This window comes from Stegostoma tigrinum, chromosome X (assembly GCF_030684315.1).
Source record: "Stegostoma tigrinum isolate sSteTig4 chromosome X, sSteTig4.hap1, whole genome shotgun sequence".
Classification (NCBI taxonomy): Eukaryota; Metazoa; Chordata; class Chondrichthyes; order Orectolobiformes; family Stegostomatidae; genus Stegostoma; species Stegostoma tigrinum.
Window position 1 is genome coordinate 12,529,964 of NC_081404.1, and position 23,378 is coordinate 12,553,341.

Genomic DNA, 23,378 nt, shown 5'->3' on the forward strand with positions numbered 1-23,378 from the left:
CAGAACTCTGCTTTGTGTTATTATACATGGAATTGTTGGATGCTGATTCTGGGTAGGAGAAAAAAAGACAAAACTCCCTCACATTGTTGAATGGATAAATTCAAGCCAGTTTTGTATAAGTAATATAAAGTAAACATGCCCCGCACAGGAGATCCAAGCAGCTCTTGAAAAAGGTATAGCTTGCTTCACAGTATACTCATATGTTCTGCAAGTGCTGAAGGTTTAAATTTTTTGCCTTTATTGCCTATTTATTTTGGGACTTAATTAACAATTATAAAAGCACTCTGGCCATGTAGGCAATTTGGGTGCTCTTTCACAGACATTTGCCAATGTTGCTGCACTGGTCTGTCACAAGTCAAGAGGAACTATTTGGTTACAACCTCTGACTTGCTGTTGATTCTCCTTCCTTTCCTTCTGTGCAAAGTCAGCAGGTCTGCATTCATCCAACATTGTTTAATCATAGGATCTTTACAAATTTAACTTGCATCTCCCTTTCCTATCTCCATACCTTACTGTTGACACAGTATGGGTGGTAGCATTGTCCGCACTGTGAGCAGGCCAACAGCTGTCCCTCCACCCCTCGTCCAAAGCTCCCACAAACCACACACATATCCTGAAAAATAAAAACAAAAGCAATGTTACAAGTTATTCTTGAATATTATCTGTTAACATGTACACTAGTTTATAATTTTGTAAATACATTTTGAATCAAGATGCATGGTCTGTGATTTGACGCAAAATGTTTTTCATCAAGTACAAAGTTCCACAACTATTTGGGTTGGATTCTGGGACAGGTAGACCCCAAGTGAAAGGGTTCCTCTCTGGGGTCCACTCTTGAGTTGATTTGTGTGCAAGTCAGAACACAATATGGGGCGATATAAAGGAGCCAATCGTAAGTACTGGAAACATTTATATGTTGGGTCTTGGAAATTACGTCGCTCTATGAGATCACTTCAGAAGTCGGGAAGCCCCCATAATGAACAGCAACTGTAGAGTTGCTCATTATCTACACACATGAACAAAATATCGCACCACGTGGCATGCTGGGATGCAAAACTGAATGCAAATTTGGGCTCAAAACGTAAACAAAACCGTCCAAACGAATAATTCAAAATACATTACATCAATCAGGACATAGCTTGTATCCTTCCACACAACAACTCCATCTCCCTACTCCCACCAAACCCCCACCCTCACCTCATCACACAAAAAACCACACAAATCATAATTCCAACAGTGATTCTAATAAGCTGAGTTGCAGACCAGCTTGAAGACCAACTGCTCACCTTTCATTCTAATCATGGTATTCAGGACAAGTCAAATACCACGTGCCACATGTCCAGGCCACCAGTTATTTAACTAGACCTTTAACTACACCTGGGTCTCACACACTTAATCTAATTTGGAGTTACACTGTCATTGGAAATTGAAAACATCATAGCTCTTAGGAACACAGACTACCACCATGACACTAGTTAGCCCATTATTCAAAATTTATAGTTGAATACTGAAGAACCCCAGGAAAAGTTAATCAGCCACACAATGTGGAGCCTTCCTTTGCTGAAACAAAATTATCAGCTAGATGGACAATAAATCAGACACCAAACATCTAGGTGACAATTTTCCCTGCTGAATGAATGAAGAACGCAGAGTCTGTGAAAACTTAATCAACTACATTTTACGTATTCATTCAAAAATGAAGTCCAACTTCCAAGTAAATTATTGTGCATAACTTGAAGTGCGTATGAACGCCAATAACCAATACAGGGGTCTATTGCATCTTTTATTCACACTATTAAATGATTATAAACTGATCGAATCACCCTGGGAATAAGAAAGCCTACCTGCAGGAGAATAAATTTGTCTTCAGTGGAGAAGAGAACCACTGTGTTGTGCATTGTGTCATCGTCATCATCATCATCTTTACTTGGAGACGTATCCACTCCTGTGGACTGAGACCAGATATGAATAGTTCAGCACTAGAAAATCAGTCTAAACAGACACTGTTCAGTCAGTTTCCTTGCAATTAATTCCAGTTAAATGCCTGGACTTTTCTCAGGTGGTCATATGACTTAGAAAAAAAAAGTTTTTTTGAATTTGGCCATAAAAAAGTGCCCTTGTTTTAGTGTGAAATATCAGCAGTCTTTGCACATCATCAATGACGCAACTACAGTTGTGACACTGATGCAATGAAAGTGATGCATGCACACACTGGCTCAATTTTCAGCATGAAAGTAATTAAGCAAAGCGTGTTTCATTTTGGAGAAGATCTGGATCATTTCTGCGCACTACAATGAGGATTGATTTTGTTACATTACAGCAAACCTGAGGTTTTAATTTCAAATTTGAAATGGAGAAAGCTAAACAGTGCATTGACATAGTTACAATACTGTTAACTCTTAGAAAACTGACTTTAGCGACACATCAAGGTGTTGATTAGTGCAAGGACAATCACAACAATTCTCTTATTCATAATAAACAATTTTTATTGCTGTAAAACCAGTGCAACAAGCGAGTGGCTAAAGCCAAATAAATATATGCCCTGAGATAACAAGGTGGAGAGCTGGATGAACACAGCAGGGCAAGCAGCATCAGAGGAAGACAGGTCTAGGCCCAAAATGTCAGCTTTCCTGCTCCTCTGATGCTGCTTGGCTTGTGTTCATCTAGCTCTACACCTTGTTACCTCAGATTCTCCAGCATCTGCAGTTCCTATCACCTCTGAAACATATGCCCTATTAGGTCTAAGTAAGAGTCTAACGCTGGGTCTCAAAATTTGAGCCATGCAAGCTAAAAATAATTTTAGATTATCACTTTCTTTTACTGCAACTTTTTTTGAAATAAAATTTCAGTTTGTCTTAAGTTTAAGCAATATTCAAAGAGAACTTGATCCAGTTTTTAAATCTAAAATGGTTTCATTTTTAAATGCTGAAAATAAAATTTCAGAAACAAAACAAGAATATCAAATTAAACAATACAAATCAGCTACAATGATCCTTAAAAACAAACAAAAAGTTTTACAGTGAGCACATTTGGCTAAGTTGTTATCCACTTTTACCATTCTGAATTCTTTTCACTTCATGGAACATATCCTAATCTGAAGGGTGGGCTTCTGCTACCGCTCATTAAATAAATGCACAGAAGAGAAGATTGACTGGGCCTCAGATTTTCCCCACTATGCCAAGAGTAGTGCTTCACTCTTACTAATAACATCCCCCTAATGGCCCAAATAAGTTTTGAAAACAAGACTACTACATGGCGAAAGTGTAGTCACAAACTTTGTATTGTGAGGTTGAGAGACAAATGTGTTCTACTTTGTGCTTTTGATTTGGAGTAAACAAACAAATCTGCAAGTGATTAGGTTGTAACAATTTCCCAAAATAATCCAACTTCTGATACCCAAATCATTTAACTCTTACCCCTAAAGACTCCAAGATTCCAGATACAGACTTCAAACGTGATCGCCCTCGGCCTCGCCCAACGTGTCCACCACCACGGGGTCGTTTTTTGCCTGGAAAACTGTTGCAACGACCCTGCAGCAAAACAATAAATGTTTTAAATTCCACATTTTTAAAAAATTACTTACCTTCAGCTGCAAAATTCTGAATACATCAGTGTCGTGCAAACTTGTTGGGGAAGGATAAAAAGGAATCATAGGGCAGTCCCAGCAAGAACCACTGCCCTCACAATAGCCTTAAACCACATGATCATCCTTCTTCTCCTCCTCTACCCACCGGCCACCATCCCCAAAACCTCATCTCACATCCAGGACCTATATAGCTAACAGCAGCAGCAACTGCTCTTCACTTAATATTGCTTTACTATTAATATTGTTTTACCATGAGAAGTGTTGTCAAGACCAGTTTCTTTTTGTAATTTTGGTTGTGGGGTGGAATAGGAAAAGGACAGGTCTGAAAACTTTTTAAAAGCAACCTACTGGTCATTGAATGAAAGTGCTGCTGATACTACTGTTTGTGCAAGCAGTTTGCTATGATGAGCTGGAGGCAGGGTGCGAACAAAGGGAGATGCAGCCAGGGTCAAGAAGCTGACTAGTCTGTGGATGGTGACAAGTTGTTGACGACAAAGATCAGTTGCATGCCAACATAATTTGTTCCCAGGTAGGTGAAAGGTGTGGTCAGAAAAAAGGAAGTAAATAAAAAAATCCTCAAGTCTGAAGGAAGTCAGTTATTTCACTTCTTCAGTTGCTGTAAACTGTGGCTCTTAACCATAAATCAAAGAGACTTTAAATGATAACCAGTCACCTTATGTTGCTTGCAAACAAGTGAAAGGACCTGGAGAAGGAAGATCAAGCAGCAGCAAGTCCTGATGAGACAAAAAGGACCATCTGAGCGAACCCTGTGGATGGTGACTATTGAACTGTCCTCGCGGCCTTTCTCTACACTCATAACAACCATGACTTTTTTTTTTGAGTATCTATTCGTGTTGGACAGGGGGCTTTATAAAGCAGGTTAGAGTTTTAACTAGTAGAATTTATGTCTACTGTTCATAATTGTTTAGTTATAGATAGACTATTTGTTTGTGATTCTTGTTAAGTACAAAGATCTGGTCCATGCTCTGTCAACCTGGGTCTAAAAGACAGGTAAATTGGGGGAACTTTAGGTATTTTTATCAGGTCTTTACATTTTGTGATGACCTTGGGAATCGCAGTGCCTCATTTCCAGTGCCTTAGTCCAGTGAAGCCTAAGTTTACACAACAACCAAATAAAAGTTTGAAGAAAAATAGACTTGAACTTATACAGCATACAATCAAGTGTCTAAGACACACAACAAAATAGTTAACATAGCCAACTCTGAAGTGCATTGGCTTCGATAAGGCAGCATGAATTTTGAACATTGACAAATTCTACAAGTAATAACAAGATGAATGACCAGCAGTTCATCCAACACTAGATGCCTGGCAAGCACTTCTTCTACCTCTCCAAAGCCATTTCTCAACCCCTCTACTGTCTCTGTTGTCGATGTATTGTAAGTATATATGTGAAGGATAATCCTCTATGTGCAGGTTATGCTGCTGAAGGAGATCATATAGAAGAGCAGAGCTTTCAGAGGTAATGGGATTTGGAGAAGTTGAGCGAGTGGGCAAATGCGTATCACAAAGTATACTGTGGATAAACATGAGGCTATTCACCTTGGTAGCAAAAACAGGGAGACAGACTATCTGAATGGTGATAGATTGAGAAAGAGAGATGCAACATGAGCTGATTATTGTTGTACACCAGCCTCTGCAAACTAGCAGGCAAACAGTATGCTGGTGTTCGCGGTCAGGGAATTCGGGTACAAGAACAAAGATGCTTTGCTGCCATCGTACAGAGCTCTGGTGAGATCACACCCGGAATGCAGTATGCAGCTGTGGTCTCCTGATCTAATGCAATAAAGGGCATATGCACTGATTCTTAGGATGGCAGGATAGATGTAGAGAGCACGTGCGAGAAAGCGATTTAACAATTGAATTGCATCTGAACACAGTACCTGACATGTACTTTTAAAAACACAAGAAAAACTTAGGGTCAAGACTACCTTAATATACTGTGAGGTGATCTGGGTCTGGCTCATACCAACAGAGAGAACACGAGAGGTTCCAGATGTTTCAATGTTTTCAAGAAGGAATTAGACAGAGAGGGTATGGGGCGAAAGGAGGCACAGAGGACTGAGTTAGATGATCAGCCACAAACATACTGAATAGCAGATCACAACAAGGGCACAAGGGCCTATTTCTGCTCCTATTTTCTACGTGATGCTGCAAAGTAAAGATGAGAAATAGGTAGAACTGCTCTATTTACAATCTAGTACATTAAGCAGTAGGGCAGACCCACTGAACAGTCATGGAGAAAGAGCCATGAAGGAGCACAAAGTCAACAACTGCATCCATGACCAAAGTAGTTTTCAAAAAGAAAAAAAAGAGGAAAACAACAATGAGAACAATAGATGTCATCCATTGGTCAATGAACAGTTTTCTGACCCAAGTTAGAAGACTGTGGACTGAATACCCATTCTAGGAAATGGAGCACAAATTCTGATTGAAACTGGAGTAATGGGGAATGCTGCACCATCCTCGAATTGCATCTTTTGGGTGCGAAATGTCAAAGACTCCACATCACATTTGGAAGAGAAGGTTTTTTTGAAGGCTAATATGTAGTGTTGAATCATGTCAAAACAAAATGATCTATTACCACCACACTGCTGTTTGCAGGATTTTGTTGCACAAAAATTATCCATTACACTTCCTACATTACAAAAGACACTACACTTCTAAAAGCACTTCATTGATTAGTGCGCTTTAAGGCATCTTGAGGTCAGGAAAGGTACTGCATATGCACTAGTCTTAGGGGATGTCATTTCTGACTTGGATTAAGACCATTTTGTTGCTGTGGAAGAAATGGAAAGCCGATTGGACAGATCAAAACAGTGGCAGGAAAGATGGACACAGATTTTGGAGGCAATATTTTCAAGCAGGAGAAAAGGGAGATGGAGCAGTAGTTTGTGAGAACAGAAGGGCTGTGTGAGAGTATTTTGAGGAGTGACAGTGATAATTGTTTCAAAAAGAGAAAAGGGGCAATATGAAAGGTAAGGGAAACAATCAACGTGCACACATCATATTTCTAAAACCTAGCTGGCGAAGAATACCATTGCAGAGCAAAACTCTTATCAGGCCTACATTTATTTCAAATGAAATATTACATCTCCTAACTCAACCCTCACCAGAATTTCTGTAAACGTCTCCTTACACTCTTTTGAAAACCCAAATTAAAATATACCCATGAGGTCAAGTGCAACCCCAGTTAATGCCCACCACCTGCATATGCTATTCACAACACAGGAAGGGGAATCAGAAAGGAAAACTGACTGGCTGGCTAGCAGGTTATTGGAAATTGTTTCGAGTGACTTATGAAATGCATTACATGAACAAGGCAAAAGGATATGAGCTGAGACAAAAGACAGCCACTGATTTAGAGAGAGAGCGTGGCACACAGAAAGACTGCTGACAACAGAGCTGGCTAAAGTGAACTGGCAAATTCGGTTAAAGGATAGATCAATAGAGATGCTGTGGCCAACATTTAAGGGGATAGTTCAGTATCTACAAATTAGATGAATAAAAAGAGCAAGAAGAAATCCAAGGGTCAGACCCATTATCTGTGGTGAGCTTCAAAGGTGAAAGAGTCAAATAAAAAACAATTGTGCAAAGACAGGTGGCAGAAGATTTTTAAAAAATAATCTGTCATAGGAATGACCAAAAATTTAAAGGAGGGAAGAAACTGAGGTACAATAAAAATGTAAAAATGGATGGCAAGACATTTCCATAAATATTTAGAAAAGAATTAACAATTGAAAATAAGAAAATGGTAAAATGAACCGAACAACCCAGAAGCAGTGATAAATCAGGAAATGAAAGGGAGGGACGGATAGAAAATCATAAATCAGAGAAATGACACTGAGTAAATTATTGGACCTGTGTGCTGACAAGCACCTGCATCCTTATGGAATTCACCATATGGTCTTAAAAGATGTGACAAATGAGATAGTTGATGCATTAGTTTTAACTTTCTAAAGCTCTCTTGATTCTGGATTGGAGGAGGATAGCAAATATAACTCCTTTATTCAAAAGGGGAGGGGAAACAGAACACAGGTAACCACAGGCCAGTTAGCTTAACATCTGCCACAGGGCAAATATTGAGAGCTATTACGAACGTAGTTGTAGCAGGACACTTAGATAAACTCAGGCTAATCAGCCGAGTCAAAGTGGTTTTATGAAAAGAAAATCATTTCTGACTGATCTATTGGAAGTCTTCGAAGAGGTCATTTGTGCTGTGGATTAAGGGGGGAGCGGTATACACAGCTTCTCCAAGGCATTTGATAAAGTGCCTTAAAAAGTTACTGCTCATGGTATGGGGGTATCAGATCAGCATGAATTGAAGAATGACTAACTAAGCAGAGAATCGATAAGCTGCAATGAGTGGAAGGTATGGTTGCAAAAATTGCTGACGATGCAAAGAGAGAGAAAAATAAGTTGCAATGATAACAAAGAGGCTACAGAAAGATAGAGGTAGGTTAAATGAGTCGGCAAAGGTCTACAGGTGCAGTATATGTAGGAAATATTTTTACTCAAAGGGTTGAGAATCTTCGACACTACTTCTACCACCTTTTCAGGAAGAGTCCTTGATTATTTTTGTAAAAAAAAGCAGAGATGGATAGATTCTGGTTAAATAAGAAGGTGAAAGATTATCAGGGATAGATGGTAATGCAGATTTGAGTTTAAAAATCAGATCAACCATGCTCCATATGAAGGCCAAGTCAGGCTCAAGGGTCTGAAAGCCTACTCTTGCACCTGGTTTGTATGTACAATAGAAAGTGCATGATTAAACAGAAAGGAGCTCTGTAAAATACTTCAGGGTAACAGACAGTTCAGCAGAATGTATGACAGGTGATCGATGAAGTACTTGATTAAAAAGCAAAAGAAGAAACAGGAAACCAGGACATGCGAATGTGATTTGCTGAAGGTTCAAATGTAACTAGACAGTTATTAGAAAGAAAAGTTTATTTTCAAAGAACATCAGTAGAAACACAAGTAGACGTCTAAAAATAAGGATGAATTTCTCTATATACTGGTTAGTCCACAGTTTGCAAGTCATGTATACAGTACAGAAAGTGTACAGCTAAATTACACCAGAGATGGGAAACTACAAGCATGAGTAAAAACTTGAGGCGAATAAGATTTGCACTATAATCAGAGAAGAAAGAAATTTAGCTCAGACATTTGAAAAGTTCTGAAGAGGTTTGATGCAGATCATGATGACTGAAGGTAAATTAAATCATCACAAAGTGAGCGTGATGTGATACCTTAGATCAGACAAGGGAAAATGAAAAAAAAAAGTGTGTTTTTGAAGCAGGGCAGTAGAATTAGTTTTGGATTGTAAGGACAAACAGACATTATGTTGAATGGCTCGCCTTCGCTACCATAAATTTAACGCATTTGCAGAGCCACTTTGGAGCGGCATGGTGGCTCAGTGGTTAGCACTGTAGCCTCACAGCGCCAAGGACCTGGGTTCGATTCCAGCCTCGGCTAACTGTCCGTGCGGAGTTTGCACCGTTCTCCCCGTTTCTGCATGTGTTTCCTCCCACAGTCCAAAGATGTGCAGGCTAGGTGGAGTGGCCATGCTAAACTTCCCGTAGTGTTCAGGGATGTCTGGGTTATAGGGGGGATGGGTCTGGGTGGGATGCTCCAAGTGGCGGGGTGGACTTGTTGGGCTGAAGGGCCTGTTTCCACACTGTAGGGAATCTAACCTAAATCATTTGTCTGATCCACAATGTGCTTCAAAAGCCTTATGCAATGGTAGTAAGGGGAAAGAAGTATGCATATGTCTGTGTACTCCTGCACAGAACTTTGAAAATATCCATTCAATATTTATTAAAGTGAACAATTTCCATTTGAATCACCCCTAAAATCAGAAACCAGAGATGTTCTTGTGGTGTGGTGTAACTTCCTTAAGTCTGAGCCAGGCAGCTTGGATTCAATGATAATGAGAACTGCAGATGCTGGAGAATCCAAGCTAATAAAATGTGAGGCTGGATGAACACAGCAGGCCCAGCAGCATCTCAGGAGCACATTGTGCTCCTGAGATGCTGCTGGGCCTGCTGTGTTCATCCAGCCTCACATTTTATTAGCTTGGATTCAAGTTCAACTTAGCCAGACGTGTGTACTAACATAGCTGAACAAGTTGATTATAAAATGCATATCTTTCAAAAACAAATACCCTCTGTTCCTCCTTTACCTGTTTTACTCGAGGGCGACCTGGTGAAAAGCGCCTCTTCATTATAGCAGGCTTGCCAGATTCACTCTTCATCATTCCAGAGTCAGCTGGGAGGGAATCTTCAGTTTCTGTCAACCGGAGGTCTGAATTTGACTTTTCAGTTTCTTCTTCCACTCTTGAAGAAATATCATCTGCTACGGTCATACAAACATCCATGGAAGCCAGACGTGGATCACGGTCCAAAGTAACTGGATAATCTGGTTCTAAGCAGGTGCTGTTTGAGTCAGTTTGACTTTGATTTGATGTCTCCTCCACAATCTCAGATTTAATGAACACGTTACAGACAGGGTCTGTGCTCCCATTTTGCACCTCCATTTGAGCATCTTGCTCAGTCTTTAGCTTATTTACTGCAGGTACAACCTCCATAGGGGTTACAATATCATTAACTTCCATTTCAACAGGATTATCCCTGGTCTCCATCCCATCCGATACTATATTAGAAACTTCACCCCTCTCCACAAAGCCACAGACAGAGTCAGCAGGAATGTCACACAGTTCAGTTTTGTCTGTCTGGATTTTGTCAGTCTCCTGCTGGATCAAAACAGAGGCAGAGTCTAATTGTGCTTCGGCAGAGTTACTAGCAGAGTCTATCAGGTCAGGATCTGCGACAAAGTGGTGGGGTTTCAATTCTTCTGAGACAGGACCAGTGGGGCTGACACCCATTTCTGCAGGAACACTTGGCTCAACCTGGTCTAATGGAGAAACCGGGCTCTCCATCTTTACTTCTTTCTCCTGTATAAAATCTTCCAACTGGTCTGTTGCATCTAAACTAAAATGTTCTGGTAATTCTTTATCTGCAGACAAAGATTCCACTGAAGTGACTACTCCACTTTTAATGTTCTCAGAACGTGGAGCACCTACCTCAGTTTCAGATGTCTGACAAAGCTCTGTATCTGGAGAAGAATGCAAACCTTCATTAGGTTTCTCATATTCAATCTCTTTCGCTGTAGTTAAGTCTTCAACCCCATCTTCCTCCAAAGAAACAAGAGATTGAGATTCCACCTGCTCCTTGGTGCCAACATCTGACGTTTGCTGTCCTTGAATTTCTGTTACCATGCCACTACTAGTCGTATCAATCGAACCTGTCAAAACAAAATGGTTAAATACTACCACTCCACCATTAGCCCTTTATCAACTAGCTGCAATACCAATTTTGTTGATATTCCATTTCTTTCACAGGATATTTAGGAAAATGAGCAATGGTAGATTTCCAAAACAAACATCAAACTAAGATTGAAAAATAAAGATGACAAAACAGTTATTTGAAATCATGGCAAACATACTGTAAAATAGTTACATTTTTAAGTTTAATGAAGAAATAACAGACTCCAGGGGTTGGATTACAAAAAGTGCATTGCGACCTAGCGCAAAGAACACTTCGCAATATTCAAATATTTCACTTGTAGAGCTTCCTTATGCTAGTTCTGTGAAGGCAGAATTGTAAATTTAAGGCAATTATTAGTCACCACTCATGGTTTTTAGAACTTAAAAACCTTTTGCATGACTCACTAACACCAGCTTCAGAGGCAAAAGAACTGTGGGTTCACACTCCACTCCAGGAGTTGAGCTCGCAGAGCTGGCCTAAATTGTATACTTTTAGATGCACATTAGATGCTGTGCTTTGGGTAAAAGTTTAAACCAAGGCCCCTTGTCTCTCAGGTGAATGTTAAATATCACAAGGCAATATTAAAAAACCAAGAATGTACTCTTGATGCCCTGGTCAACATTCCCCCTCCAAATTAATCCCATTAATAAACGAGCTATTCCATTCACCTTTCATAGGGCATTGCTAGTGCAGAACAGCTGCTCCAATCCATTCAGCTACATTACAGTTACTCCACAGAGCACTTTGAGGCAGCTAGAGGATTTCCTGAAACAAATACAGAGCGTGCTGGAGAAATCTAGCAGCATCTATTAAGATAAAAACAGCTTCAAGCCCAATGGCCCTTCTTCAGAATTCAGAGGATCTCCTACAGCAACACTAACAGGAAGCCAGCGTAGTGGCAAGCACCGAGATAGTCACACTGTAAAGCATTGGTCTGGGTGGCTGGCAAGCTTTGCCAACAGACCAGATTCCCAAGAGAGAGAGTAGTGAACCCAGTTGCCAAGCTGTGGAGGACATAAAACTTAAAAAAACCTACAATGCCACACAATGATAGAGATGGTGCTGTAGCGGAAATGCGCCACCCAAAAGTGGAAGTGTTATAGATTTGTCACAGCACATATTCTGGAAATCCTATCAGTGCTTCTAATGTTACATGGAAATGTAACACACAAATGTGGAGACTTACATTGAGTGCATTGTTTTTTTCAGGGCAGCGCACAGTATTTCAATATTCTCATCCCTACTTCTCTCAACAACCTAGGATGCATCTAATTCAGATAGGGTGACTTAAATGCTGTCCAACCGTTAAGTGCCTATTTTTGTTCATTCACTTTACTGCGACTTTGACAACATAATCTTTCATGAAGACAGATACAAAGTACGTTTTCCAACTATGTCCTCTGCCTGCACAAGATTTCCATTTACTCATCTGCCTATCCTTTGATAGTCAATTTGTACACGTCTAAAAGTCTTGAGTATTCCCTACTGTGTTAGCAACTAATTCTTAAAAAAAATTTCTCCCCCCTCAAATCATCGCTGCATTTCTTATCTGCTTGATTCTTTATTGTATTATGAGGCTACTGTTCATTGTTAGCTTATCTTTTCTGTTTCATTTCTATTGCATTTTCTTTAGTCACCCAGAAAGCATTCATTCTTCTTGGGAGCAGAAAGGTTGTCTTCAGTTGACACTTTTCAACAAATTTAAAGATGCGAACCTTCCACAAAAATAAGTTACATGTTCTGCTGGCTCAGCAGGCAAGAAAATTTCTTTCAATCCAAATTTTAATCTGAATTCCTCTTCCCTCCCACCCAGTCATCTGAAAGAGGTAACGCTTTTTGGGCTGTGATTTCCATAGTGCTGGTGATCCTCCTATATTTCACTCAGGTGGTCAGAACAGCAAATATCCAACACTGAAAAAGTGCAAATCACTATCAAGGCTATAGCAGTTTGAAAACAAGAAAGCTGATTGGATATTTTGCTTAGTAAAAAATAAATAGTTTAAACATTTTCTAATGGGAATAATTTAATTTTCTAATAAAATATTTGTATAAATTTAGAGTTAAAAATTCAGTACTGCAGATCGAAAGCATGAGTCAAAATTGACAAACAGTTCTAGTTTAAAGCTCACTTCTCACCCTCTTGTTTTTGAAATGGGTCTCCAGCGACACACTCATTCAATTGTTTTTCTGGCTCAACGTCCTTTCTCCGCTTTTCAGTCCATTCAGTTTCTTTTATGTTCTCTGCACAACAAAAAGCAACATTTTTTTCTAGCTGCTTAATTTTTTTTTAGTCTTGAGGATTCATCACCTGTGAACTCTATTCATACAATAGTGCATGAAAGCATGAATTTGCAGTGCCATTATTATTTACCAATAAAAGTTCAACCCTCATATCTGATTTCCTGATCTCAGCAACATTGAAAAACTCATGCCAAAATCACCTTGTGGCCTCTGTCATTTGACTCATTGACTACCTGTCAATGACATGAAAAGCTTACCAACATCCATACAAGGATGGAGGATTTTTTCGTTCGCAAAAAAGAAACTGAATCTTCCAAACACTCATGACTTATTTAAATAATTTTCTCTTGGGCAATAGTAAATTTTAAGTGATCATAAGAAATAACTAGATACAAGTGCAAAACAACCACAAAGCTTTATTTTGTTGCTTAATAATTGTGTTTCGGAACTGTAAGTGTCAGCAGGTCAAGTGGTCCTTCATCAGAATTTTCAGCATCTCCTACAGCGTCACTAACAGGACGTCAGTGGAGCCCAATCACAAATGGCTGACAAAATTACTTTTGCAAGCCAGAAAAGGGCTATAAGAACAGGAGAAGACAACACACAGCAGACCAAATAACCACGGTCAGTAACTGCACTTGTGAAAAACTTTTATTGTGTCGGAATTCAGATTAGTAGGTGGTCCACGTGACATGAATTATTTTCACATGAAATTACCACTATAAATATTTATACTCTACATAAATTAAAAATGTCACTCCAAGTTATGACACAGGAGGATACAGCACACCATATTCATGACTTAATAGGTTAGCTTGCTGAAACAAAAATGAAATTACAACAAAAAGGTGTGTACAACAGGATCAGGATTCAGAACAGAATATCCAAGGATATACATCCTGTCGAAAAGATAGGCAGGTGGGCCAAGGGGGCGGGGTTGCCTTATTAGTGAGAAATGAAATTAAAATCAGTAGAAAGAAACAAAGTAGGGTCAGATGGTGTAGAATCTATGGGAGTAGAATTGAGGAACCGCAAAAAGGTTTTTTTAACAAAAAAAGAAATCATAGTTGGGAGTTGTATACAGCCCTCTCAACAGTAGTCAGGAGTTGGGGCGCCAGACACACAAGGAGATAGAAAAGGTGTAAGAAAGGCAAAGTCACAGTGATCATGGGAGATTATTAACATGCAGGGCGGACTGGGAAAATCATGTTGGTAGTGGACTGCAAGAGAAGGAGTTTGTGGAATATCTACGAGATGGCTTTTTGGAGCAGCTCATGGTGGAGCCCACAAGGGAACAGGCAACACTGGATTTAGTGTCATGCAATGAGGCAGACTTGATAAGGGAGCTTAAGGTAAAAGAACCTTGAGGAGGCAGTGGTCTTAAGATGATAGAATTTACTGTGCAATTTGAGAGGGAGAAGACAGAATCAGAGGTAACGGTATTACAGCTGAATAAAGGCAACTGCAGAGGTGTGAGGGAGGAGCTGGGCAGAATTGACTGGACGAGGAGCCAAGCAGGAAAGACAGGAACAGTGATGGCAGGAGCGTCTGGGAGTAATTCAGGAGACGTAGCAAAAATTCATCCCTCGGAAAAAGAAGCATGGTACAGGGAAGATGAGACAACCATGGCTGACTAAGGGAGTCAGGGATAGCATAAAAGCAAAAGACAAAGCATATAATGTGGTGAAAGGCAGTAGGAAACCAGAAGACTGGGAAGCTTACAAAGGCCAACAGAAAGAGGGGAGAAGATTAAATGAGGGTAAGCTAGCCAGCAATATAAATGAAGACTGCAAGAGTTTCTTCAGGTATATAAAAAAGGCAAAAGAGGGGCAAAAGTGGACACTGGACCACTGGAAAATGACAGTGGAGAGATAGTGGTGGGGAACAAGGAAATGGCTGAGGAACTGAATAATTACGTTGCGTCAGTCTTCATGGCGGAAGACACAAGTAATCTACCAAAAATTTAACAGAGTTAGTGAGTTTTGAGAAGATTTGTAGCTCAGGTTGAGGTTCTGGATGTGAGATTGCTCGCTGAGCTGGAAGGTTCATTTTCAGACGTTTCGTCACCATTCTAGGTAACATCATCAGTGAACCTCCGGCGAAGCACTGGTGTTATGTCCTGCTTTCTATTTATCTGGTTAGGTTTTCTTGGGCTGGTGACATCATTTCCTCCATTGGTGATGTCATTTCCTGTTCTTTTTCTCAGGAGCAACCATCCCAACACCCACAAACGAAGCTGCATGAGAACATTATTCCAACGAGCCACCACACACTGCAGCACAGAGGAACTACGCAGAGCGGAGGAAAATCACCTATACAGCGTATTCAAAAAAAATGGGTACCCAATGAACACAGTCTGCCGATTCCTCAGCAATAAACCCAAACAAACAGACAAAACGGGCTCAGAAACCATAACCACACTCCCCTACATCAATGACATTTCCGAAATGACTGCCAGACCACTCGGACCGCTTGGCATCAGGGTAGCCTACAAACCCACCAACACACTAAAACAGCAGCTAATGAACTTAAAAGACCCTATACAGACAACAAATAAAACAAACGTCATCTACAAAATACCTTGCAAGAACTGTGACAAACACTACATTGGACAAACTGGCAGAAAGCTAGCCACCAGGATACATGAACATCAACTGGCCACAAAACGACATGACCCACTATCACTAGTATCCTTACATACAGATGAGGAAGGACAACACATCCATCCTAGGACAAGCCAAACAGAGACACGCACGAGAATTCCTAGAAGCATTGGAATTCCGGTTGGAATGCCATCGACAAACACATTGGCTCCAAATCAATCTACCATCCCCTGAGAAAAAGAACAGGAAATGACATCACCAACGCAAGAAAACCTACCCAGATAAATAGAAAGCGGGACATAACACCAGCGCTTCATCGGAGGCTCACTGATGATGTTACCTAGAATGGTGACGAAACGTCTGAAAATGAACCTTCCAGGTCAGCGAGCAATCTCACACCCATTTAACAGAGTGTCAGGGGACAGAGCTAAGTATGGCCATCACCATGGAAAAGGGACTAGTAAAACTGATTGGCCTGAAGGTGGATAAATTACATAGACCAGATGGACTACGCTTCAGAATACTCAAGGAGAAGAGATAGTGGAAGCACTGGTGGTGATCGTTCAGGAATTGCTAGAGTCAGGGAGGGTCCCAGAGGACTGGAAAATCACTAATGTGACACGCCTGTTTAAAAACGGAATAAGGCAAACAATGAAAAATTACAGGCCGATTAGCCTAACCTCGATCATGGGCAAGATTTTGGAGTCCATTGTAAAGGATGAGATTTCTGAATATTTGGAAGTGTATAGTAAAATAGGGCAAAGTCAGCATGGTTTCATCAAGAGGAGACCATGCCTGAAAAATCTGCTAGAATTCTTTGAGGAAGTAACGAGCAGGGTAGACCAATGAGAGCCAATGGGTGTTATCTACCTGGGCTCTTAAGAAGGCCATTGACAAGGTGCTGCACAGGAGGTTGCTGAGTAAGATAAGGGCCCATGGTGTTCGAGGTCAGCTCCTAGCATGGATAGAAGATTGGTTGTCTGGCAGAAAGCAGAGTGGAGATAAAAGGGTCTTTCTCAGGATGGCAGCCAGGGACAAGTGGTGTTCTATAAGGGTCGGCATTGGGACCACAACTTTTCACTTTATACATTAATGAGCTAGATGAAGGAACTGTGGGCATCCTGGCTAAGTTTTCAGATGATACAAAAGATAGGTGGGAAGGACAGGTAGTACTGAGGCGGCGGGGAGGCTGCAGGAGGATTTGGACAGGTTAGGAGAGTGGGAAAAGTGGCAGATGGAGTACATCGTGGGAAAGTGTGAGGTCACGCACATTGGTAAGAAGAATAAAAGCATGGACTATTTTCTAAATGGGGAGAAAATTCAGAAGTCTGAAGTGCAGAGAGATTTGCGAGTTCTAGTCCAGGATTCTCTCAAAGTAAACTTGCAGGTTGAGTCAGTAGTCAGGAAGACAAATACAATGTTGGCATTTATTTTGAGAGGTCTTGAATATAAGAGCAGAGATGTACTACTGAGGCTTTATAAGGCTCTGGTCAGGCCACACTTGGAGTACTGTGTGCAGTTTTGGACCCCATATCTTAGGAAGGATGTTCTGGCCCTGGAGTGGGTTCAGAGCAAGTTCACAAGAATGGTCCCAGGAATGAAAAGCTTACCACACGACGAACGTTTGAGGTCTCTGGAACTATACTCAATGGAGTTTAGAGGAATGAGGGGGAATAGAATTGAAGTTTACAAATTACGGAATACCCTGGACAGAATGGATGTTGGGAAGACATTTTCATTTGTAGGAGAGACTAGGACCTGAGGGCACAGCCTTAGAGTAAAGGGAAGACCTTTTAGAGCAGAAATAAGGGGAAACTTCTTCAACCAGAGAGCGGTGAATCAATGGAATTCACTGCCACAGAAAGCTGTGGAGGCCGAGTCATCGAGTACGTTTAAGACTGAGATAGATAGGTTCTAGATTATCAAAGATTACGGGGAGAAAAACAGGAGAATGGGGTTGAGGACCTTATCTGCTATGACTGAATGGTGGAGCAGACGCGATAGGCCGAATGGCCTAATTTCTGCTCGTATCTAATGGTCTAACATTTTCGCAACAGATTTTTCTTGGAGGGTAGCAATGGAGGGCTGTTTTTCAGGAAGCCTGTGACAGCTTATTGCCATTTACATAAATGATATGGATATAAATGTAGGAAAAGTGGTTAAAAAGTTTACAGATGGCACCAAAATTGGCGATGTAGCGAACAGTGAAGATCACCTTAGAGTACAATGGAACCTTGATCAGATAGGCCGAAGAGGGGCAGATGGAGTTTAATTTAGGTAAACGTGAGGTGTTGCAGTTTGGTAAGGCAAATCAGAGCAGGCCCTGCTGCGTGTTGCCAAACAAAGAGACCTTCGGTGCAGGTTCATAGTTCGTTGAAGATGGAGTCACAGGTAGAAGGGTAGCGAAGGCAAGGCTTGGTACACTTGGCTTTATTGGTCAGTGTTTTGAGTATAAGAGCTGGGATGTCATGTTGCAGCAGTACAGGATATTGGTCACTTTTGGAATACTGCATTCAGTTCTGGTCTCCCTACTATAGGGAAGATGTTGTGAAACTTGAAAGGGTTCAGAAAAGATTTACAAGGATGTTGCCAGGGTTGGAGGTTTTGAGCTACAGGGAAGAGGTTAAATAGGTTGGGACTTTTCACTCCTGGAGCATTGGAGACTGAGCAGTGACCTTATAGAAGTTTATAAAATCACGAGGGTGAATAGCCAAGGTCTTTTCCCCAGGGTGGGGATGCCCAAAACTGGAGGGCACAGGTTTAAGGTGGGGGGGGGGGGGGGGGGGGGGGAGAGATTTAAAAGGGGTATAAGGAGAAACTTTTTCATGCAGACGATGGTGCATGTGTGCAATTAGCTGCCAGAGGAAGTGGAGGAGGAGACTGGTATAATTACAACATTTAAAAGGCATCTGGATGGGTGTATGAATAAGAAGGGTTGACAGGATTACAGGCCAAATGGGACTAGACTTATCCAAGATATCTGGTCGGCATGGACGAATAGGACTGAAGGGTCTGTTTCTGTGCTGAACAACTATGACACTGTAACTGAACTGACATCACAGCATATTAAAATTCCAATAATCAACTTAAGTGTGTTAGAATATTTAGCTATTTAAATTGCAAAAACATTTTCACTGGTCCAAGTGAGGGCCAAACATCTTTCAGAAAACAAAATAAATCTATTAATACTTACCTGATTCCACCGAACGAAGCTTCAACCGCCTCTCAACAACATGCTCAGAAGGTGAAAGACCAGAGTTTTGTGATGGGTTTTTACACATCGTACATGTGTATTGTTGCCCTGATAAACTGAGAGACGAAGCGCCACAGTCTGCATGGATCCACCTGAGATTAAAGAATGCAAGAAGCCAATGAGAAGTTGCCGTTTCTATTCTAAAAATTAAAATTGACAAGATGAAGTAGGCAAGTACAAGAAATACAGTAAATTGTAATTTGTTTATTTCCTCCAAACATCTGAGATTCTTGGTAACATAAAATTTGAAATGAAATCAGAATCCTCTTTGAAGGAAATGAAGCACGAAGCAAAGGTAGTCACACAAGACTGACTGTACATTCCAAACAGCAACATGCTTAAGAGCTACACAGTAAAAAGAGCGGGGGTATGATTGTCTATTAAGTCAGCTGGGTGTGCATGTTATGTAACACAATAAAATTATAAGCGGAAGATGCATCATGTAAGACAGGTTCCTTGACTAAAACCCTTTGAGAAACAAGGTGGTGTGTATAAAAATGTTGACTTGGTAGAATTAGATGAAGTGGAGTGGAAGGAATCTAGTCCACAGCTTAGAAACTGGTTATTTGGCCCAGTTGGACTATGCCAATTTCTATGTGGTAAATTCTACACAAAGATATGCACAAGTTCACTGTCTACATGCTTGAAAAGCATTAAAATTTCACCCACACTGGTTTCGGTTCTATATGCATTGTTAGTTACAAATGATTAGGGTACAACCGAAGGGGTACTAATATTGGTCTTTAATTTGATTATGCTCCAATCAACTACCGTATACATATTGTGGTGCAATTTACTCCAGATGCAATTGACTATGATGGCTGCTGCCAACAGAAACATCTTTTCCAGACCTGACAAATAATAATGGCAGAAGTCATTTACCTTTGGCAGATATGGCAGTTTAGTGTGTCATCCATTTGTTCATTTGTTTTACCACATATTGTGCACACTGCAGTATCCCTGTTTCGTTGCCAGTAACATTTCTCACACACTGAATAGTTGTGATGCCACTGTGCATTTGGATGCTTCCCTGCAGACCTTGAACCACAATCACTGCACACCCGGCAGTTCTGCAGAAAGAAATTAGGAGTGAAGCTGCCTTGAAAAGCACATTAGACATGTCAAATTGTGCCTTTGATTCAATTGACTTAACATCCGAGCGCAGTTTCATGATTAAAATGAACCCAAAAAAAAGAGCATTTTCACAATGTTGCACTGAAAATTAAGCCCCGTATGGGACTCTCGGGTCTTGCATGATTAGTCTAACGTTTGAGAAGCAAAAAGGAAACCACAAATCATATCAACCAACGCTGACCCTCTCTTTCCTCCACACTCCAACATGCACGTACAGCAGCAAGTCACTATGCACACATTCTTATTTTAGAAAGCAGAGGAGTGGATTCTTAAATATAGAAGATTTAAAATAATCTTCCCTTTCTGTTCTTTCCCTCTTGGACCTTCCCATGCTACACATCATTCATTAACAAAGACTCAAATAAATTGGTTGTTACCCAAACAGGAGCTTTTTCCTTTCCTCACTTGAAGCATTTCGCAAGGCATTAGCAAACAAGGACAATGTCATAATCCTAGTGACTGATTACTTGATTGTTTTGACTGGTGGTGGCAGCAAAATTTAGATGTTTCTAAGAGTAAACTAGCTTGTACTTGGTCAGGTTAAACCGCAAAGCTACCAACGGGCAGGTAAAGAGGGAGGAAATTTATAAGTGTTGAGAACAGTCAAAAATAGAAGAAAAAGTAAGCCCACAGAAGAGTAATCCAACTGTCTGCCCATTCAATCCTTGCAAGTAAATGAACTATCCAAAAAAGTATAAGAAGCATATGAATACACCAGGGCAATGCGGAGGTCAGCTTGGAGACCAGCAAAATCAAAACAAACATTAATCATCTTGGAGTTGTATAAGACATTTGCTGTCACCTAACAAGTGGAATAAGTCAATATGGTTCCATTATAATACATTCTATGATGATGTTGGTCTTCTCTTCCTCCACCCAGCTAAATATGGACAGTAACATTTTTATTGATGATCGGCAAGAACATTTTAAAAATGTAGAAAAAGTGGTCAACAGAATGAATTCAAGGATAACTATCGAACTACTATAAATAAATTCCTAGCAACATATATAACTTTAGCAGTACAATTTTAACCATCAGTTGAGAAAGTAATGAGACATATTCCAGTCCTCCTAATAGTTAAAAAGCAAGTGAATCTACAACAGAAAGGTTTGCAAACTTTCAAACACCTCAGGTGAAATTCGGGGGGGGGGGGGGGGGGGGGGGGGGAAACAAACCTATACGCAAGACTTTTCAGTATCATTCCTGGGGAACCAGCAGTGTCATGGTAATTGTCTAGTAATCCAGAATCTCAGGCTAATGTTCTGGGACACGGCAGATGGTGAAATTTGAATTCAATAAAAATCTGGAATAAAAGGCTGGTGTGGTGACCGCTGTTTAATATTTTTAAAACTCATTAGTTCACTCATCACTACTTCAGGAAGGAAATCTGCCATCCTTACAACAACATAGTTCATTTTTAACTGCCCTCTCGTTAATTACGGATGGGCAATAAATGCTGGCCCTAGCCAGTGACAAACCCATCCCATGAAAATTAAAAGAAAAACCACATTAGAACTAGTGTTCCAAAGATAAGAGACTTAAAGCCATCGTGTACTCTTTGACACTAAATGACATCAACAGATCGCTCATGCATGCATGCGCAAAGACACACACATTCACAAAGCACCCACCTTGCATTTCCAGCTATCAGTAGGCAGTGACTCCATGGCTGGTTTTAAACAAAATGTGTGATAGCCCTTGTCACATGCATCACACACAAGCATCATTGTGTCGGCACCAGGCTGTCTGCATGGAATTCAACAGACATTACAATTTAGTAATTTTCATAAATTACCAAATAATCCAACACACTGGAAAACAAGGCCATTTGGTCCACTGTACCAGCTCTTCCAAAGAGCAATCCAGCTAACCTAACCTCATTCCCCTGTTCCTTCCCTTTATGCCTGTATTTTTTTTCCTGCTTCTTCAAATATTGGGCCAATTCCCTTCTTACCAACATTCCGTGAATATATCAAGACAAAAATGAGCAAACCAATACAGTAAAACTATACAAACTACAGCACAAAATATTTAGAAAGAGAATATGAACTACCTGCACTCATATTTGCATTTATTTTCCATAACTATTAATATTCTAACAGTAAAACAGTTTACAGAGATTTTACATTCTTTCATTCTCTCGTTGACAGTGTACAGTTCATGCAGTGTCTACCTGAGGTACAAACCTGCAAGTCTGGCATACTTTGCACTCAGGGCACTGCCAACCAGCACGTTTAACTGGTGTGATGGCAATTTCCAGACATGCACCATGATAATGCAATCCACAGCTGGTACAGAAGAGAAGGTCCAGGAGATCCCCTGGAGCATCACAGACACCACAATTTGCCTCATCCTTTGCTAAAATGGAATAAGAAAAAGTATTATATTAAAATTTGCGTGAAAGCAATTTATTTCAGTTTACTGATCACTTTCAAATCAGAGGCTGAAAATTTCCATAGATGACTTTTTAAACACTTGATTTTGCTATCCTTTCAAACAGGTAAACCAAGGTATCCCAGCACTACTTTGCAGGGAGGTCTTTCTGGTTGCAATGGAAGAAAACAGAAGTCAATAACAGGCCCGAAAACCTGGGTTAAGTGCGGAGCTAGGATTTCTCATTGGAATAGTGATTAATGGAACTCAATTTTTCTAGTCATTAATAGTTTCCCAAATGAGACTCAACTTATGAATTAAGATATCTGTTACACAATCAAAATCATCAGCTCAACTTAAAAATCGTTTTGTTAATCAAAGGCAAAACAATGTATATATGGAAGTTAAGGTCAAAAATCACATGACACCAGGTTATAGTCCCAACAGATTTATTTGAAAACACTGGCTTTCATTAGCTCTGCTCCTTCCTCAGGTGTAGTATGGAACAGGAGGTAGACCGAAACAGAATTTATAAGCAAAAAAGGTAACAACCCTAAAAATGGCTTGCTGACCACCTCCTCGTGAATCTTTAACCAGTTAGAAAGGAGATGCAGGTTTCTATTGATTAAAATGCAAATCCCAGAATTTCTTTCAAGACACTGTCCAGAGATAAATAAAGGTTTTATCAGTGTTGACAAGAGGTGACATCTAAGGTCAGCTGTGCATTTCAGGTGTGGGGCCTTGTTTAGAATCTGTGTTTTAACCTAGAGTCAAGCTGGGTTTTTTTTTAAAAACTGTATGCACAAATACACAAACATCTTGGATGAAATAATTCACCCCATAG

At 40.3% G+C, this 23,378-nt stretch overlaps 1 protein-coding gene across 3 annotated transcripts in view; it reads right to left on the reverse strand.

Annotated features, from left to right (window-relative positions):
• The window catches only part of kmt2d (lysine (K)-specific methyltransferase 2D), a 281,603-nt gene that overhangs the window by 130,387 nt on the left and 127,838 nt on the right, over positions 1-23,378 (reverse strand). For all 3 annotated transcript variants that reach the window (XM_048523503.2, XM_048523505.2, XM_048523504.2), the window contains exons 7-15: positions 22,348-22,519; positions 21,793-21,907; positions 19,909-20,096; positions 18,967-19,118; positions 13,066-13,170; positions 9,786-10,906; positions 3,417-3,530; positions 1,845-1,952; positions 509-613 (exon numbers count right to left, since the gene is read on the reverse strand). In XM_048523503.2, the coding sequence (XP_048379460.2) occupies positions 509-613; positions 1,845-1,952; positions 3,417-3,530; positions 9,786-10,906; positions 13,066-13,170; positions 18,967-19,118; positions 19,909-20,096; positions 21,793-21,907; positions 22,348-22,519 (2,180 nt within the window). The remainder of the gene's footprint in view (positions 1-508; positions 614-1,844; positions 1,953-3,416; positions 3,531-9,785; positions 10,907-13,065; positions 13,171-18,966; positions 19,119-19,908; positions 20,097-21,792; positions 21,908-22,347; positions 22,520-23,378) is intronic.